Source organism: Sphaeramia orbicularis, chromosome 12 (assembly GCF_902148855.1).
Source record: "Sphaeramia orbicularis chromosome 12, fSphaOr1.1, whole genome shotgun sequence".
Lineage (NCBI taxonomy): Eukaryota > Metazoa > Chordata > Actinopteri > Kurtiformes > Apogonidae > Sphaeramia > Sphaeramia orbicularis.
In genome coordinates this window covers 77,774,773-77,795,578 of record NC_043968.1, presented here as the reverse complement: position 1 = coordinate 77,795,578, position 20,806 = coordinate 77,774,773, and the positions used below count along the sequence as shown (strand labels likewise).

At 34.1% G+C, this 20,806-nt stretch overlaps 1 protein-coding gene across 1 annotated transcript in view; it reads right to left on the bottom strand.

The window, feature by feature from the left end:
• gdnfa (glial cell derived neurotrophic factor a) overlaps positions 1-18,445 on the bottom strand; it is a 37,265-nt gene extending 18,820 nt beyond the window's left edge. Inside the window, exons 1-2 of the mRNA XM_030148511.1 lie at positions 18,336-18,445; positions 5,424-5,654 (exon numbers count right to left, since the gene is read on the bottom strand). Of these exons, the coding sequence (XP_030004371.1) occupies positions 5,424-5,628 (205 nt within the window). The 5' untranslated portion in view covers positions 5,629-5,654; positions 18,336-18,445. The remainder of the gene's footprint in view (positions 1-5,423; positions 5,655-18,335) is intronic.
• Between the last annotated feature and the right edge of the window lie 2,361 nt (positions 18,446-20,806).

Here is a 20,806-nt window from a genome sequence, read left to right as displayed (position 1 = left end):
CTACTATTATTGCTTTATCATTATTATTCATTTCTTTTTACTCTTATATTATTAATAGAAATGACGTTTACAGATACATAACCATCCTTTCTTACTTTCATGTCATTTTTATTTATCCTTCTCCTTCATGGAATGTACACAAATGACATCTTTTTATTTTGTTTAAAATACAGCTAAGTCAAGGTGAGGTCATTCTATAAGCCTTTTGGGTTTCCGACTTCACCTGGACATTTTCGTACCCTTCTCTCTACCAAGAAAGATATGTACATGTATTTGTTTTATTTGATATTTGTATGTGTGCAAATCAAGGTTATAATAGTTTTGGATTTTTCATTATAGTTCAGTTTTATTTAGTTTTGACTTTTTTTTCTCTAATTCAGTTAGTTTTAATTAGTTTTTAGAGCAGGTTTGCTAGTTTTTATTAGTTATCGTTTTTTTCTAAATGCTTAGTTTTAGTTTAGTTTTAGTTTTTTTTAATCTTTTCTCTTCTTCGCCGTCGTATTCAAATAAATCCCAGACAGGACTCTTCTGCTTTCTCCTAACTTTAGTCTCCATGTTTCCAGGTAGAGTGGGGACGAGAAGACAACTCTAAACGACAAGTGATGAGAAGTCGTACGGTGCCGCTAGCTAAAATTGCTAGAGCAAAATAAATCAATTTCGTATCAATCCGACATTGACACAGATGAAAACGAAGGGAATGTCATCCATAATTTTTATATGTTTTGTTAGTTTTGTAAACACACAATACAGTTTCAGTTAGTTATCGTTTTTTCTTTAATTACAGTTTTTATTTATTTCAGTTAACAAAAATGTTTTTTCAATTCTAGTTTTTGTCATTTTGTTAGTTTTCGTTAACGATAACAACCTCGGTGCAAAAAAAAAATCCAAAAATATCAAGTTACTCCAAGTTATCATGAACATCTAAGCAAAATATAGCAAATGACATATCGGCTAAAATTTCCTTAGGGGGTCAAATGAGTGGCAATTTTTGTCAAAAAAAAAAGTTGTAAGAAATCCATAGAACTGTGTTGAAATAATGCTAATACATTTGTGCACAGACTACTGATATTATTTGACAGTGGAAGCTATATTTTCAGAAATATTGGATTTTGAATAGCACGTGTATGTGAAAACTTTTGCTGGTGGACGGACGTGACATTACCCATGATGCTCTGGTCAGTACCAGTACTTTATTAGGAATAAACTTATATACTTACTATTGCTAATTCTCCTCTTATTCATAAATGTTAGTATTGTGGATCTAAAACAATAACAGCTGACACAAAAACACAAAATGTGTCAGTGGACGGATGTGACATGGTTGTTACAGATCCCATCATACTGATGCTCGGCAGCCATGTCACCGTTTACACTAATGATCCCTGTGCAAAAACTAGGATCAGAATTATTTATTGTATAGTTTATCATCATACTAAAGAGTAAATAACAATATAGAATTGTTATTTCTTTATAAAAATGCTTATTATTAGAAAACTGTTGATTTAAAAAGTGACGTGTGACATTCTTCATGTATGTATTTGCGTAACATAAGCAGGATGGATCAGCACCATACTCCATATTGAACCTGTAAAAATAAAACATGTGATATGTAGGATAGAATCTGGTAAGAAAAACTGGGGAATCTAAAGGAATAGAATATTTGTTTTTCAGGTAAATTCAGTTCAAATAGAACTTGGCCATTTGTGACATGAAAATATAGCATTAATTGTGATGAAATTGGACATTTTTGACCAGAAAACATAGTTCATATGAGCATCAACATGTTGCAACAGAACTGAAATCCTGTCAATTGGCAGAACTTGCATTTACCAACACAAAGTTCCTTTGGGGATTCACTTCTATTGATTTCTTATGCACAAAGACAGAAATAAGACCTCTAAGCAAATTTTAGCCGATATAAGAAAATACATGATTTACAGTGAAAAATGCTAAATACAGAGGATAATATTATAATAAATGCTGATAAATCACTTAAGAAATGTTAAATAGACAGAAAAATTCATTTGGGAACTGACATAAAAGTAGCTCTGGGTCTTTTATGGGTTAAACCAGTCCTGTTTGGTACGTCTGGGCAGATGGGTAAAGGTCATGTGTCACTAATTTGCAGAGAAGCAGAGGTGAATAGAAACAGTTACAGAGGGGGAGACTGGGGTAATGTGCGCCGTGCCCTCCTGTCGGGGCTGTTTGTGCTCGTATTCAGGCCGCCTGCTTGTTTTGACATCTGGATGATGTAACCGACAGCCGCAATAAAACACAAATTAAGATCTTCCGTGTGATAAGCGACCGGTCTGAGAGCCTTATCAGTGTCGGACTGCAGGGGGGCGGGGCCTGTGCACAGATCACTTTACACGCTGTAATTAGGCAGGACAGGCTAACGTACTTGGCCCGCAACTTTGTAACATTTACCAGGAATCTGTCGTGTAACAAAACCCATGACCTATATAAAGGTGCGGTGCATTTATCCACCGAACACAGAGGCGTCCATGTCATTTCAGTTCCACACACAGGTCAAGTGTGTCCAGAGCAGTACCATAAGAACAGCGGAAAAAGGCAAATTATATCCTGAAAATGTTTATATCGACAAAGTTTTCTTAAAAATCTGAATAACATAAACGACCTGAAATGTCTGAAGAAAAATAAGTGCAATTTTAACAATCTTCTGCCTCAGTTTATCATGTACACATGCGCATTATTCAAACGTACAGATCACAGTGGATCCACAAAAACACCAAACATTTAATAACAGACAGAATATTGGTCCCATTGCATTTATTTCTCATAAGATATTTCAGGTTATTCATATTTTTGGTAAAAGGATCGATTGTAAATGTAAACAATTTCATGTAATCTTACCATTTTACTCTAAAACTAAAAGAAAAACGTGCCCTTGTCATTATTTATGACAAGGGTACCTTCTTCAAACCCATCTTTTTTAATCTATTCTTGTATTTTATTCTTTTATTTAGGTTTTATCTGTTCTTCTGCATTTTTATTTATTTATTTTCAATCTATTCTCGCATTTCACTCTGGTATTTTGGTTTTTATGTATTTTTCTGTACAGCACTTTGGTCCACTGTGGTTGTTTGAAAGTGCTTCACAAATAAAGTTGGATTGGATTTATAGGTTATTATGATGGTATTTTACTGGTCTGACCCAGTTTAGGTCACATTGGTCTGTATGTGGAACCAGAACTGAAATGATTCTAACATCTATGTACGGATGGGAATGGATAAGAATTTAACGATTCCGATTCCATTATCGATTTTGCTTATCGATCCAATTCTTTATTGATTCTCTTATCGATTCTCATTGGGTGAGTGAATAAAACAGTACAAATGGGTGTGTTTGCATTAACTGTCTTTTATATTTCCATCTCTGCACAAAAAATCTAACATATACAGTATGTACAAATAATAAGAACAGTGAAAGTGAAACTACAGACTCTTTACTAATTCCTCTATTGCTGCATTTCCACTACATGGAACCAGTTCGACTCGGCCCGTCTCCTGTTGTTGTGCACCTCATTTCCTTTCCCCTACCTTCAGAAACTTGTATTTGAGGGGGTACGACGTTTGTTCCCGCACCAGAACTGGGCCCGGATGATGGCCTGGTGTTCACTCTGCCACTAGATTCACAAGCATCGCTAAGTATCGTATCAAATGATTCACATGCTGTGGACAAATGTTTGAACATATTGGAGGGATTCCACCCTTTTGAAGAACTGGAAGCTTTGACAGTGTTCCAGTGGACCTGGTGTCATCTGTTTAGACCGTTTCTGCCTCAACGCCATGTTGGCTACATTCTGATCAAAACAATGCAGCGTACACGTGACGTCATCGTGCATGTGCAACAAAGGCGGAATCGATAAGCAGAGTCGTTAAGCAGGCAAGCAAACGATTCCAAGGAATCGAGCTACTGGGATCCAGTTCTCAAAAAGAACCAGTTCTCGATTTCCATCCCCATATATAAGTTTGATAATATCTGTAGGAGCGATTTGTCTGTTAGTTTTTTTGTTTAAAGTTAATTTACCTTTTTTGTTTACTAATTTAGTATTTTTTACTAATTGTTTATTTTTTGTTTGTTTAGTATTTAGACTATATTTTTTATTTTCATGGTTATTGCTTTCATTCTTCAGTATTTAGCACCTTTTGTTTTGTTTTGTGTTTTGTTTTTTTTTTAATTGGTTTAGACAGTGGGCACCTGGGTATAAATAGGGAGCACCAAATTAGACCAGCATGCACCTGGGTGGGCCTATGGTTTTATACCAGACAACCAGATAACCAGTCATTCCCAGACAGACTGACTGACAGACAGACAGACAGACAGGATGAGCAGGAGAGACAGCACAAAAGGCCTTGGTTGTTGTCTGTCTGTGAGAATCCTGAAAATAAACCACTTGAACTACATCTAGGGCACAGGTGTCAAACATGTGGCCTGGGGGCCAAATCTGGCCCGCCAAAGGGTCCAGTCTGGCCCCTTGGATGAATTTGAGAAATGCAGAAATTACACTGACGATATTAACAATCAAGGATGTTAGAATCATTTTAGGTCAATTCAACCTAAAGTGGATCAGAACCAGTAAAATACTATCATCATAACCTATAAATAATGAAAACTACAAATTTTTCTCTTTGTTGAAGTGTGAAAAAAAAGTAAAATTACACAAAAATGTTTACATTTACAGACTAACCTTTTACAAAAAATGTGAATAACCTGAAATTTCCAAAGAGAAGTATGTGGAATCGTACCAATATTCTGTCTGTTACTAAATGTTTTGTGTATTCGTAGATCCACTGTGATCTGTAAGTTGTGATGCACATGTGTAAATGATAAACTACGACGTAATATTCTTAAAATTGCACTTATTCTTCTTGAGAATTTTCAGGTTCATATTTGTTCATGTCATGTTCAAGTACGGTTCATAGATGTAAATATTTTCATTACGGAATCTGACTTTTTTCACTCAAAAACATAGAAAAAATTCTGGAGTTGACATTATTTATCAGTTCTTATCCTATTATTTATATTATTGTACTGGTCCGGCCCACTTTAGATCATACTAGTCTGTATGTGGCCCCTGAACTAAAATGAGTTTGACACTTCTGATCTAGGGTATGGACATTGTATTTTTGACTGCGTAAAGCACAAACCCTTGGTGCATCTAGTGGTGATTTGAGTGATGTTAAAGTCTTAAGTTCAGTCACTTTTGAGATGATTTAATTTTGATGACAAATAGCCGCTACAATATCTTCAACGTAATTTTTGCCTTTCACTAATTCATCTTATGGGTCGAGTTGAACCCTTTCATAGGTCGTATGTTTGACACCCCTGTGGTCTAACACATCCAGATAATAAAGGACTGAAGCCTCAGTTGCATGTGACAAAGGTGTGTTCATGCTTACACTGATCCTCCATGGAGATCTCCTGCAGGTCGTGGTCTTCACGCTGGAACTTGTCTTCTCTCTGCACCACAGACAGGGACACAGAATCACTGGAGCTGCTGGGGAAATGAGTCCTCTTGACGGGGCGAGTGTTTCGGTAGAGGGGCCGTGTAGCGACAGAGCTCAGGAGCAACAAACACGTGGCCAAAACATCCCATAACTTCATCTTAGACTCAGTTCCTATGAAGAAAACTGCAGGAAAAAAAGAGGACATTTCACTTTAAGACCAAAAACGACCGAGGATAAAAACAGACTTAGACCAGGTCCAGGTGGTCCAGTGAGCCGGACTGTGGTGTGTAATAATGTCAGCTTTGTGTCTGAATCTGTGCTGTGACTCATCTTGTATTAATAACTACATGTCATCATGTCAACAGGCTTTTTGATCCTCTCTGTCCCCTACGTTGTAAATATGGACATCACATTTATAAAACAGACGATGAATTCATGATAAACTTCATGGAATAAGGCAAAGAAAATACAGAAATTCTGCATAAAATTGTGCATAAAAGCATTTTTTTAACCCATAAAGACCCAAATAGTGACTGGTAAACAAAAAACATCTACTGATCTAAACTGTTTAATTCCTGTTGATCCACTAATCCTATCGATAAATGTCAATAATTGGTATAAAATACAGCTCTTCATCTTTTCATGGTCATCAGATATGACCATATTTGGATGTACAGAGGCTCTGTAGTTACCGTGGAAACGCCATCATCTTCTACAACACTGATTGTAAATGCTTGCTTTTATATTGAAATATAGATAAAATCGGCAAAAATGAAGAAAAAAACTGTACAAAATGATAAATAATGTGAAAAAATAAGCAAAAAACGGAGTAAAATAAAGTAGAAAATAACAAAACAAGCAACAAAATTAACAAAAACAGCCCGAGTATTGAATAAAAGGAATAAAAATTGACAATAAATCAACAAAATAAGTAATATTAACACTAAAAGCCACAAACCAAACAAAATAGAAGAAAAGAGTGAAATAGGTAAGAACATGTAGAAAAATAAACAAAATAATCAAAAACATTCACAAAAAAGAAGAAAAATGTATTAAATAGCCAATAAAATGAACTAGAACAGCCAAAGTAATTAATAAGATGAACAGAATGAATAAAAAGTGGGGAAAAAAAGCCACAAACTGAACAAAATTGAAGAAATATGTTGAAATAATTGGTGTAAAATACAGTTCTTCATCTTTTCATGGTCATCAGATATGACCATATTTGGATGTACAGAGGCTCTGTAGTTACCGTGGAAACGCCATCATCTTCTACAACACTGATTGTAAATGCTTGCTTTTATATTGAAATATAGATAAAATCGGCAAAAATGAAGAAAAAAACTGTACAAAATGATAAATAATGTGAAAAAATAAGCAAAAAACGGAGTAAAATAAAGTAGAAAATAACAAAACAAGCAACAAAATTAACAAAAACAGCCCGAGTATTGAATAAAAGGAATAAAAATTGACAATAAATCAACAAAATAAGTAATATTAACACTAAAAGCCACAAACCAAACAAAATAGAAGAAAAGAGTGAAATAGGTAAGAACATGTAGAAAAATAAACAAAATAATCAAAAACATTCACAAAAAAGAAGAAAAATGTATTAAATAGCCAATAAAATGAACTAGAACAGCCAAAGTAATTAATAAGATGAACAGAATGAATAAAAAGTGGGGAAAAAAAGCCACAAACTGAACAAAATTGAAGAAATATGTTGAAATAATTGGTGTAAAATACAGTTCTTCATCTTTTCATGGTCATCAGATATGACCATATTTGGATGTACAGAGGCTCTGTAGTTACCGTGGAAACGCCATCATCTTCTACAACACTGATTGTAAATGCTTGCTTTAAAATTGAAAAATAGATAAAATCAGCAAAAATGAAGAAAAAAAACTGTACAAAATGATAAATAATATGAAAAAATAAGTAAAAAATGGAGTAAAATAAAGTAGAAAATAACAAAACAAGCAACAAAATGAACAAAAACAGCCCGAGTATTGAATAAAAGGAATAAAAATTGACAATAAATCAACAAAATAAGTAATATTAACACTAAAAGCCACAAACCAAACAAAATAGAAGAAAAGAGTGAAATAGGTAAGAACATGTAGAAAAAAAGTCAAAATAATCAAAAACATTCACAAAAAAGAAGAAAAATGTATTAAATAGCCAATAAAATGAACCAGAACAGCCAAAGTAATTAATAAGATGAACAGAATGAATAAAAAGTGGGGGAAAAAAGCCACAAACTGAACAAAATTGAAGAAATATGTTGAAATAATTGGTGTAAAATACAGTTCTTCATCTTTTCATGGTCATCAGATATGACCATATTTGGATGTACAGAGGCTCTGTAGTTACCGTGGAAACGCCATCATCTTCTACAACACTGATTGTAAATGCTTGCTTTTATATTGAAATATAGATAAAATCGGCAAAAATGAAGAAAAAAACTGTACAAAATGATAAATAATGTGAAAAAATAAGCAAAAAACGGAGTAAAATAAAGTAGAAAATAACAAAACAAGCAACAAAATTAACAAAAACAGCCCGAGTATTGAATAAAAGGAATAAAAATTGACAATAAATCAACAAAATAAGTAATATTAACACTAAAAGCCACAAACCAAACAAAATAGAAGAAAAGAGTGAAATAGGTAAGAACATGTAGAAAAATAAACAAAATAATCAAAAACATTTACAAAAAAGAAGAAAAATGTATTAAATAGCCAATAAAATGAACCAGAACAGCCAAAGTAATTAATAAGATGAACAGAATGAATAAAAAGTGGAAAAAAAAGCCACAAACTGAACAAAATTGAAGAAATATGTTGAAGTAATTGGTGTAAAATACAGTTCTTCATCTTTTCATGGTCATCAGATATGACCATATTTGGATGTACAGAGGCTCTGTAGTTACCGTGGAAACGCCATCATCTTCTACAACACTGATTGTAAATGCTTGCTTTAAAATTGAAAAATAGATAAAATCAGCAAAAATGAAGAAAAAAAACTGTACAAAATGATAAATAATATGAAAAAATAAGTAAAAAATGGAGTAAAATAAAGTAGAAAATAACAAAATAAGCAACAAAATTAACAAAAACAGCCCGAGTATTGAATAAAAGGAATAAAAATTGACAATAAATCAACAAAATAATAAGTAATATTAACACTAAAAGCCACAAACCAAACAAAATAGAAGAAAAAGAGTGAAATAGGTAAGAACATGTAGAAAAATAAACAAAATAATCAAAAACATTTACAAAAAAGAAGAAAAATGTATTAAATAGCCAATAAAATGAACCAGAACAGCCAAAGTAATTAATAAGATGAACAGAATGAATAAAAAGTGGAAAAAAAAAGCCACAAACTGAACAAAATTGAAGAAATATGTTGAAATAATTGGTGTAAAATACAATTCTTCATCTTTTCATGGTCATCAGATATGACCATATTGAGACGTTCAGAGGCTCCGTAGTTACCGTGGAAACACTGTCATCTTTGACAACACTGATTGTAAACACTTGCTTTGATATTGAAAAACAGATAAAATCAGCAAAAATGAATTTAAAAAATTCTAAATAATTGATGAGCAAAAAATAAACATTTAAATAAGCAACAAGATAAACAGAAACAGCCAAGGTCAAATAAAAAGGACAAAAATGAAGAATAAATCAACAAAATAATAAGTAACATGAACAAAATGAGACACAAAATAAACAAAACAAAAAAAAATCTTCTCCAACATTGATTCTCCAGTAAAACCCATGGAGTTGGATCAATGACAGTGGATGGACACACTGGGTTTATGTTCAGTTAATGACAGATTGGACTGAAAAAGACACTTTTTCTTCATTTTTCTCTGTTTCTGATATAATAACCATCAACTTTAATCTGAACTTTTATGCACATCTATATGATCAGGGAATTAAATATCGGAAAATACCTGAAAAAAACAACCACAAAATACAGAAGATAATATTAGAATAAATGCTGATAAATTACTTAAGGAAGGTTAAATATCCTCCTGAGACACAGCTATGCATTTTTGTCCTCTGTAGTGGACAAGAGTTTCACAGCTTCACTTAAAAAGAAAAAAAAAAAAAAGTCCACTGAAAAGGACATTATGGGTCAAAACATGGTATTCGAAATCTCTCTGAGGGGACATTTTAGAGACAATTTGACAGATTAGTGTTGATAAATGACCCATGTTTTTACTTTTAAATTAATTTTTGCTTTACTTGGACCATAAGGGATTATCCAAAACAAGGAGCTACTTTATATTGAAATAAATGTTGGAATGAAAATCAATTAAACTTTGCTCTCTGATGGGACATTATTGTGTTTGGACCCTTATATATAGATATACAAGGTGGGGAAGCAAAATTTACAATATTTTGAGACAGTGTATGACCAATTAGTTTATTGAAAGTCATGAGAATTTATTTGCCACAAGAAAATTGACATAATAGAAAATGTTTTTATTCTATGTGTCCTCCTTCTTTCTCAATAACTGCCTTCACACGCTTCCTGAAACTTGCGCAAGTGTTCCTCAAATATTCGGGTGACAACTTCTCCCATTCTTCTTTAATAGTATCTTCCAGACTTTCTGGTAATAGTTTTGCTCATAGTCATTCTCTTCTTTCCATTATAAACAGTCTTTATGGACAATCCAACTATTTTTGAAATCTCCTTTGGTGTGACGAGTGCATTCAGCAAATCACACACTCTTTGACGTTTGCTTTCCTGATTACTCATATGGGCAAAAGTTTCTGAAAAAGTATGGATAATAGTGTTAGGTATGATTATGACATCAATATATGTTTGGTTTCAAAACAATTGACGTAGTGCCTGCTGAGAAAAAACAACTAAATGTTCATTGTAAATTTTGCTTCCCCACCCTGTACATATATATACATATATATATATATATATATATATATAGAGAGAGAGAGAGAGAGAGATATCTATATATATAGAGAGATATATAAAATGTATCTGAAAAAAAAAAACTGTTGCATCATTCTGTTTCCAATTTAGGCCATTATTTACTGTACCATGGTGGAAGTGTTTACTTACTGGGCCTCAGGAGGATACAGACACACATTCATTTGGGAACTGACATAAAAGTAGCAGTGGGTCTTTATGAGTTAAATGTATTTTTTCATTAAAAGTGTTGGAGACTTCCGTGACCAGTTTTTCCTCAAATCAGTCCAACCTCAGTATCATGAATCTGTCAGTCTGTCTGTCATTACTCACCTGAATCTCTTGCATTATGGTGAACAGTTTCTTAGTGCCATCCACTGTAAACAAAACATGTGTTTACAAACGAGCCGGGAGGTAACTCGGGCATCTTCGGAATTTTGTCACTACGCGCATTGTGGGAAGCGAAGGCTCGCACAGCTGGAACAGCCACGATGGGAAGCGGCAGGAGCGCCCTTCCCTCTGTGCATATTCCTCCAGCTGTTTGTGTTTCCGTGTGTTTGTTTCATCCATATAATACCATATGGTCGCGCTGCTGCTGTCAGGTGGCTGCGCGAACCTCCGTTTCCTAAAATGCACGTCGCAACAAAATTCCGAAGATGCCTGAGTGACATCCCAGGTCGGATTGTAAACACATGTTTTGTTTACAGTGGATGGCACTAAGAAACTGTTCACTGTAATGCAAGAGATTCAGGTGAGTAATGACAGACAGACTGACAGATTCATGATACTGAGGATATGACTGAGGTTTGACTGATTTGATGAAAAATTGGTCACGAAAGTCTCCCGCACCTTTAACATGTCCATACGCCTGTAGCTAGAATGTCCTACAGATGGCCTGGGCTTTTACACACTGGGAAAAAGGGTTTTGTTGGTTGGTAAATACAAACTATGGAAATCAGTTACATTTTAATCAACAGTAATATTTAGCCAGTGACATCTGTTCTGACTGGTTAAAGTCTACCTATTTGTTAACAGTAACAATTGCTACTTAAAATAATATAATAAAATCTACCCCATAATATTGTGACGTGAGGAGCAGCTGGGGGGAGTTTCCCAGCATGCATTGGGATAAACTAGTTGGGATAGTTTTTATGTGTTTTCTAGTGTTCTGAGTTGATAAGAAGTGTTGTTCTTTTTATATATAGCACAGTTATGGTGTGTTGGACTGTTTTTATTAGTTTTTTTGTTGAATGAATATTGAATTGCATATTCTTGCACCATGAGCTAAGCTGCTTCTTTGTTTCACTATTTTCTGTAATGTTTTTCCCTAAAAGGGGAGGGAGAGAGGATCTCATCATGCACACCTTAGTATTGCTACTATCAATATTTAGATCAGGGCTCTCAAACTCATTTTCTTTCAGGTTCCACATTCAGCCAGGTTTGATCTGCAGGTGGGCCGGACCAGTCAAATAATAACATTATAACCTATAGATAATGACAACTCCAGATTTTTGTTTTGTTTTAGTGCAAAAACCCCATTTAATTATGAAAATACTTACTTTTATAAACTATCCAAACAAAAAAGATGTGAATAACCTGAAAAAAACGGAAATTTCTTAAGAAAAAAAATCAGTGCAATTTTAATAATATTCTGCCTCAGCTTATCATTTCTACATGTTCATTATGGATTGGATCTACAAAGACACAAAACACTGAGTAACAGGTAAAAAATTGTTAAAATTTTGCTTCATTTTCTTTAGACATTTCAGGATGTTCATATTTGTTCAGGTTATTCACATTTTATTGCTACACATTGCTAGACATTTTTATTGTCCATCATTTTGACGGACAGGGTCGTAAAAATTCCGTCATAACATATTATTATCCGTCATTTCAAATTTTTATTTTTAATGATAATGAGATATATTTAGTAGTATTTAATGTTCAAAAACATGTCAATGACGCAGTAACTGTAGTTGCTGCTGGCTGATAAACCAACGTGATATCATGACTCCCATAATTATGTACGGCACTTTTAATTGGTGTGTTATCTGTAGACATTCTAAGCTTTCCTTGTGTTTGTTCACGCAGTGTCAAATCCCATGTACTGAGGGTTAGGGTTCAGGTTCTGTGAACCACACATCTGGGCACAAATTGACATGCCATCAAATAACGCATGAAAGGTAGAAAATACGTACATATAACACATCAAATGCCATAAGAACTGGTGTGTAACTTGCTTGTCCGTCATTCTTCACCGCATCTGTCCCTCTTTTTTCACCGCGTTTATCAGTGCCATCACATTTACTGGGCTTTTTAAAATAACTGAGGAGACTTGGGTCAGCTAAACAACAACACAAGACTGGACACTGACTGATTAATATGCACACTGACCATCAGCTGGACAGGGGGTCTACTACAGGTGGACTAACTGGACAGGGGGTCTACTACAGGTGGACTAACTGGACAGGGGGTCTACTACAGGTGGACTAACTGGACAGGGGTCTACTACAGGTGGACTAACAGTGAGTCATGTGACTGCAGTACTGCTGTTGTATTCAGTGTAGTTGTGAACAGTGGTGCTGTAGGTTCTGTACAGGTAGGATGCTGTTATAGAATGTTTGGTGCCTTGTTCACAGACAGACAGACCAGCGATAGTGCAGCAGGTTCAGTTCACAGTGTTGTGTGAAACTTTCTTCGGTAGATTACCCTCAGTATTTTAATCTGTCAAAATGACGGACGGCCTTCAGAATTTTCCGTCATTTAAAAAAAAAAAATCCGTCAATGACAGAATATCTTCAGTTAATGCGACCTCTGGTTTGTAAATGTAAATATTTTCATAATTTAATGTTATTTTTTGCACTAAAACAAAGACAAAAAATTTAAAGTCATTATTTATAGGTATGGTGTAATATAAATGTTTTCACATCAAACTGAGAAGAAAATATGGAGTCATTCTTTTTGTAGGTTATTCTGCTGTTATTATTTGACTGTAGATCATATTGGTCTGTATGTGGAACCTGAACTAAAATGAGTTCCACAGTCTTGACTGTGGAACTTTTGCACTTTGCAAATTCATCCCACGGGCCGCATCGGAACCTTTGGCGGGCTGCATTTGGCCCCCGGGCCGCATGTTTGAGACCCCTGATTCAGACTGATACTCCCTGCCCTAAACTAAGTAGATGAACATATTCTTATTAACAATTGAAAGTTAATTTTACTCGCTTTTTAAGAGTAATTTGTTGTGTAATCTATTGGGATATGTTAGGTGGATTTTACCTCATTTCTTTTAGTGTGTTATAGCTGTTAAATTTAGTCACATTTTACTCTAAATATGGGGTCAAATCCACGCAACCAAAATGAGTGCAAATTGTTACCTTACTTTCATTGAGTAGATTCTCAAACAAGGGTCTCAAACATGCGGCCCGGGGGCCAAATGCAGCCTGCCAAAGGTTCCAATCCGGCCCGTGGGATGTTTTTGTGAAGTCAAAAATTCCACAGTCTTGAATTGAATCAAGCCCAAAAAAAAAAAAAAAAAAAAATAGCTTGAATTAAAGAAAAAATATTGAATTAAGCAAAAAAATAAATAAATAAAATCTTCAGTTTAGTAAAAAATCTTGAATTAAGCAAAAATCGTGCATTTAAAACTTCAAATTTTTTTCTTTCTTTTAGTGCAAAAAAATAACATTAAATTATGAAAATATTTACATTTACAAACTATCCTGTAACAATAAAACATGAATAACCTGAAAACATATGAACAACCCGAAATGTCTAAAGAAAATTAAGCACAATTTTAACTATTTTCTGCCTGCACTGTAAAAAAAAATCCTGTTGTTCTTACGGGAAAAAACTGGCAGCTGTGGTTTCCAGAGCAATACTGTAAAAAACACATCCAACTGTAAACATATTTACAGAGTAACATGTAGATTTAACATTTTAAACATGTAGATTTAACACTGGATTTAACTGGTAAATGGTCTGCACTTATTTAGCACATTTTCTCCACCTTCATGGTGTCCAAAGCACTTTCCAAAACCACCAGGTCCAACTGGGAACAGTTTAGGGTTCAGTGTCTTCCATGGACACTTGGACACATGGACAGTCAGAGCCAGGATTCGAACCACCAACCTTTTGGTTATTGGACGAGCTGCTCTACCAACTCTACCAACCCATTCATTTACACATTTAAAATGTTACATTGTTAAATGTTTACTTTTTTTAAATAACTTTTCAATATATTTTTTATAAAAAAAAAAAAAAAAAGCAAATATGCCGTTATTTCAACATTATGATCTTGCAATTTAAACGGCACCACATTGTTTTTCAATTTACAGTTTTATTTTCAAAAAAAATTTTTAGAAATCCATCATTTCTACATACAAATCTGGTTTTGTTCACATACTCTTCCTGTAAAAACTACAGCTATATTTGATTCAATCGTTAACACAAAAATCTTTTTAAACAAACAACTTTGCATTGTATTGTCGCTTAGTTTTTTATGTTGCAATTTTACAGCTTTTTGGTGTTAATTCTACAGTCATTTTTTACAGTGTGTTACTCAGTGTTTAGTGTCTTTGTAGATCTGATCCATAATGCACATGTATAAATGATAAGTTGAGGCAGAATATTGTTAAAATCACACTTATTTTTCTTAAGAAATTTCAGTTTTTCAGGTTATTCACATGTTTTTGTTTGGATAGTTTATAAAAGTAAGTATTTTCATAATTACATGTTTTTTTCTCTCTTTACACTAAAACAAAGACAAACATCTGGAGTTGTCATAATTTATGGGTTATTATGTTATTATTTTACTGGTCCAGCCCACTGCAGATCAAATCTGGCTGAATGTGGAACCTGAAAGAAAATGAGTTTGTCACCCCTGATCTAAAGGTTTGTTTTTTTCCAGTGCATGTATGTGGTTTTATTTCTGCTGTTGTGATATCAGAGCAGCTCTTGGCTGTATAAATGTGGCACGGAGGGCGCGTCTCACACAAAATTGCGCTGGTTAAAGGCACGCACCAAAGCGTGTTGGCAACCGTAGCCTAAATACCGGTGTGAGTTGGCCAGATGGCGATCCCCAAAGCTTACGTGACTGTGTCTAATGGCATGTTGAGTCTGCACTAACCTAAACAGCTACGCATGGATAAATACTGGGCTTAAAAAAACGCTCAAGCCCCCACATCAGGACTGCAGAAATATGCAAGTTACAAATTCTCTTACAATTAAAACTGATTCCAGGAAAAGACGACATGTCCTCGACGCACACAGAATTGAAGAATATAGCACTTTATTTAACCCTTTCATGCATGAATTATGAGAACCTTAATCAAGATTTTTTTTTTTTAAAATTCCTCTTCAGGCATAAAAATAAACAATTTGATTGATTTTATTATGAACATATTTTTCATGGAGTTACAAAAATGTCCACTCAGCTGGACCTGGACACCATGTGTTGAATTTTAGGAGCAAAGAAACATGTATTTACTGATATACTGTGTGAAAACTAGGAAATTAAAATTGCTGCTAATCTGATGTTTTCTCACATTTTAGCATAACTGCATGGTACGGTGGCCCAGAGGTGCAACAGCCTAAAAAATTATCCACTATAAGAAAAAAAGAGAACAGCCCCCAAAAAATTGCACTATAAGAAAAAAAGAGAACAACCCAAAAATTAGCCACTATAATAAAAAAAGAGAACAGTTCAAAAAATTATCCACTAGCCCAAAAAAAATATCTTAAAAATTTTCAGCCTATGCTTTTATTTCTGTGGTCACCTTAATTTTAAAGCAAGAGACATTTCGGGTAAACAGTGCCCCCTAATTGAAAAGGTGCATGACTTTTTTTTTTCCTTAAAGTGGATAATTTTTTGGGCTGTTCTTTTTTTTTTTCTTATATTAGATAATTTTTTTGTGTTCTCTTTTTTGTCTTTAAGTGAATAATTTTTTGGGCTAGTGGATAATTTTTTTTGGCTGTTCTCTTTTTTTTCCTGTATGGATAAGTTTTTGAGCTGTAGCACCTCAGGGCCACCGCAGCATGGAGCTAATATGCAAAAAAACTAAAAAAAAAACAACAACAACAAAAAATTTTTTGTTTAAACCCCCCCCCCCCCCCCCACTATCTATTACAGTCTAATAACAATTAGCTTTTTTTTTTTTTTACACTCAAACATGTTAGTGCAGATCAGGTTTATCTAGAACAGCACAGTTACAGTAATGGTCTGAATGTCAGTGTATGGGATGATGCATAAGTGTCCACTGTGTTGGCTGATATGTAACTAAAACAGCAAAACCCACACTGTAAAAAATGACTGTAGAATTAACACCAAAAAGTTGTAAAATTGCAACATAAAAAAACTGTAAGTGACAATACAATGCAAAGTTGTTTATCTGAAAAGATTTTTGTGTTAACAATTAAATCAAATACAGCTGTAGTTTTTACAGGAAGGGTATGTGAACAAAACCAGATTTGGACGTAGAAATGATGGATTTCTATTGTTTTTAGAAAATAAAACTGTAAATTGAAAAACAATGTGGTGCCGTTTAAACTGCAAGACCATAATGTTGAAATAACGGCATATTTATTATACATATATATATATATATATATATATATATATATATATATATATATATATATATATATACACACACACACACACACACACACACATATACATATATATATATATATATACACACACACACACACACATATACATATATATATATATATATATATATATATATACACATACATACATACATACATGCATACATACACACACACACACATATATATGTATAAAGTTATAAAAAAGTAAATATTTAACACTGTAACATTTAAATTTGTAAATGAATGGGTTGGTAGAGTTGGTAGAGCGGCTCGTCCTATAACCAAAGGGTTGGTGGTTCGAATCCTGGCTCTGACTGTCCATGTGTCCAAGTGTCCATGGAAGACACTGAACCCTAAACTGTTCCCAGTTGGACCTGGTGGTTTTGGAAAGTGCTCTGGACACCATGAAGGTGGAGAAAATGTGCTAAATAAGTGCAGACCATTTACCAGTTAAACCCAGTGTTAAATCTACATGTTTAAAATGTTAAATCTACACTGTAAAAAAAATCCTGTTGTTTTTATGGGAAAAAAACTGGCAGCTGTGGTTTCCTGAACAATACTGTAAAAAACACATCCAACTGTAAACATATTTATGGAGTAACATGTAGATTTAACACTGGATTTAATTGGTCTGCACTTATTTAGCACATTTTCTCCACCTTCATGGTGTCCAAAGCACTTTCCAAAACCACCAGGTCCAACTGGGAACAGTTTAGGGTTCAGTGTCTTCCATGGACACTTGGACACATGGACAGTCAGAGCCAGGATTCGAACCACCAACCCTTTGCTTATTGGACGAGCCGCTCTACCAACTCTACCAACCCATATATTTATTTAAACGCAAATATGCCGTTATTTCAACATTATGGTCTTGCAGTTTAAACGGCACCACATTGTATTTCAATTTGCAGTTTTATTTTCTAAAAACAATAGAAATCCATCATTTCTACATCCAAATCTGGTTTTGTTCACATACTCTTCCTGTAAAAACTACAGCTGTATTTGATTCAATCATTAACACAAAAATCTTTCCAAATAAACAACTTTGCATTGTATTGTCACTTACAGTTTTTTTATGTTGCAATTTTACAACTTTTTGGTGTTAATTCTACAGTTATTTTTTACAGTGCAACAGTTTTTTTTTTGCGTAAAAACAACAGTATTTTTTTTTCAGTGTGGAACTAAAACAACAAAATCCATGATTCTTCCAGAGAACCCCTTTGAACAGCTGTCCACTGTGCATGAAAGGGTTAATACATGAACGCACACCAGACATGATAAGGCTTTTTTTTTTTTTTTTTCCTTTACCTTAAATATGCCCCATGTAGACCCTGAAACTCTCTCGGCTGTTGGTGTTAAAATCCAAAGAGTAAAAACTGGCCTCATTGAGTGTCCAGAGCAGATTCAGTTCCACCAACGGCGTCAACAACAACAGCTTCAACCACCAAAAAAAAAAAAAAAAAAAAAAATCAAATTCGGTAATTCTCCTTAAAGAAAACGTGCAGACAGAAATGTCGCATCAGGTGTGTTTTTCCTGTTCAGATCTGCGCACACAGACCATGCGTCCTTCCTTCCACACTTTGGAAGTCCAAAGGTGGCAGAAGCGCGGACCTCACAGCCGCCCGACGCGTCCGACACGGAGCTCCGGTTGCAGTCGTTGATTAATTGGATGCTACGTTTCCACGTTGGAAATCCGAGAGACATCCACCATTTCCGATTGAAAGAAGCCCAATGAAGACATCAGCGTCTCCTGCACAAAAAAAAACAAAAAAAAAAAAACAAAAAACAACCAGGGTGGAGAATGAAGATGCACTTATAGACGTCGAAGTAGTTTTTACGCGCCGTTAAATCCAGAGCTGCGTTCAAAATGTCATAATCGCCGACATGTGATGGGATCCTGACATGTTAAACAACAACACACGTGGGGGTATTTATGCTCCATTTTTATCCCGGGTCAGGGTGGTCTAGTTTGTAGCACGACTGCTTTCCACACTGGACTGGAACGGGACAGATGTCTGCGCGTAACACCGCACCGGGCGCACTGACTGCGCACTGGCCACTTTGGAGACATTTATAGTGAAGTGCGCTCTGACGTGGGGGCCAGTTGGTGTCCGCCCCCTCCTTTATAGATACGTACGGAACAAACAGTGAAGCCACACAGAGGGTGAGGGTCCTGCCGCATATGTGTTGGAACCTTCCCCCCTGTTTGGAGGAGCAGCAGTTTTCAGATGTCTTGGGGATTATGTCACACATCCTGATGTCCTGGGATTAGATTTCAGAATGTGGAATGCGATTTAGAGCCGTTCTGTGCGCGATGCGCCTTTCTAACCTGATCTGCGCGCATGCACCGGTGTCAGGTTCTGTCTGATGGGTTCTGCACAGCTCAGATGGAAGGCCCACTTCTGCTGCTATTTACTAGAACATATTTGTAAATATGAGGGGAGCGAGCGTTTAGGCGCGTTCATGGGTTACACTGCTCTGCAATATTTATTTTATTGTTTTTGTTTTTTTTTTTAACCCTGTCATGCACAGTGGTCACTCCAGTGGACAGTTATTCTACAGCTGTTCTCTGGTTTATTCATGGGTTCTGTTGTTTTAGTTCCATATCAGCCGACACAGTGGACACTCACACTGCAAAAATTAAAATATGAAAATCTGACCAAGTGGATTTGTCTCATTTCTTAAAAAAAAAAAAAAAAAAAAGTATCTCATCACACTTAAAATCAGACCGAATCACCTACAGAGGAAGTTTACACTGAGATATAAGAACTGATTTAAAGATAATAGATCTGGGAAATGTGGTTCCAACCAATCTGAACACGATCATTTTCACTTGTTCCATTGGCAGATTTTTTGCTTAAATTATGCAACAAAAAATTTTTTTTTAAAAATTCTTGAATTAAGCCAAAAAAATGTTGAATTAAGAAAAAAATAAAAAATAAAAAATGTTGAATTAAGCAAAAAAAAAAAAAAAAATCTTGAATTAAGCAAAAAATCTTGAATTAAGCAAAAAAAAAAAAAAATTAATTAAGCAAAAAAAAAAGTTGAATTAAGCAAAAAAAAAGTTGAATTAAGAAAAAAAAAAAACAAAAAAAAGTTGAATTAAGTTAAAAAAAAAAAAAAAGTTAAATTAAGCAAAAAATCTTGAATTAAGCAAAAAATCTTGACTTAAGCAAAAAAAAAAATCTTGACTTAAGTAAAAGAAAAATCTTGGATCAAGCAAAAAATCTTGACTTAAGCAAAAAAAAATCTTGAATTAAGTAAAAGAAAAATCTTGAATCAAGCAACAGAAATATCTTGAATTAAGCAAAAAAAAAAAAAATCTTGAATTAAGAAAAAAATCTTGAATTAAGAAAAAAAAATCTTGAATTGAGCAAAAAATCTTGAATTAAGCAAAAAGTCTTGAATTAAGCAAAAAAAAATCTTGAATTAAGCAAAAGAAAAATCTTGAATTAAGCAAAAAAAAATCTTGAATTAAGCAAAAAAAATCTTGAATTGAGCAAAAAATCTTGAATCAAGCAAAAAAAAAACTTGAATTAAGCAAAAGAAAAATCTTGAATCAAGCAAAAGAAAAATCTTGAATTAAGCAAAAAAAAAAAAAAAAAAAACTTGAATCAAGCAAAAAAAATCTTGAATTAAGACAAAAAAATCTTGAATGAAGCAAAAAAAAAAATTTTTGAATTATGAAACAAAAAAACTTGAATTAAGCTAAATAAATAAATAAATAAATAATAATATTAAAATCTTGAACTGAGCAAAAAAATCTGCCAATGGAACAA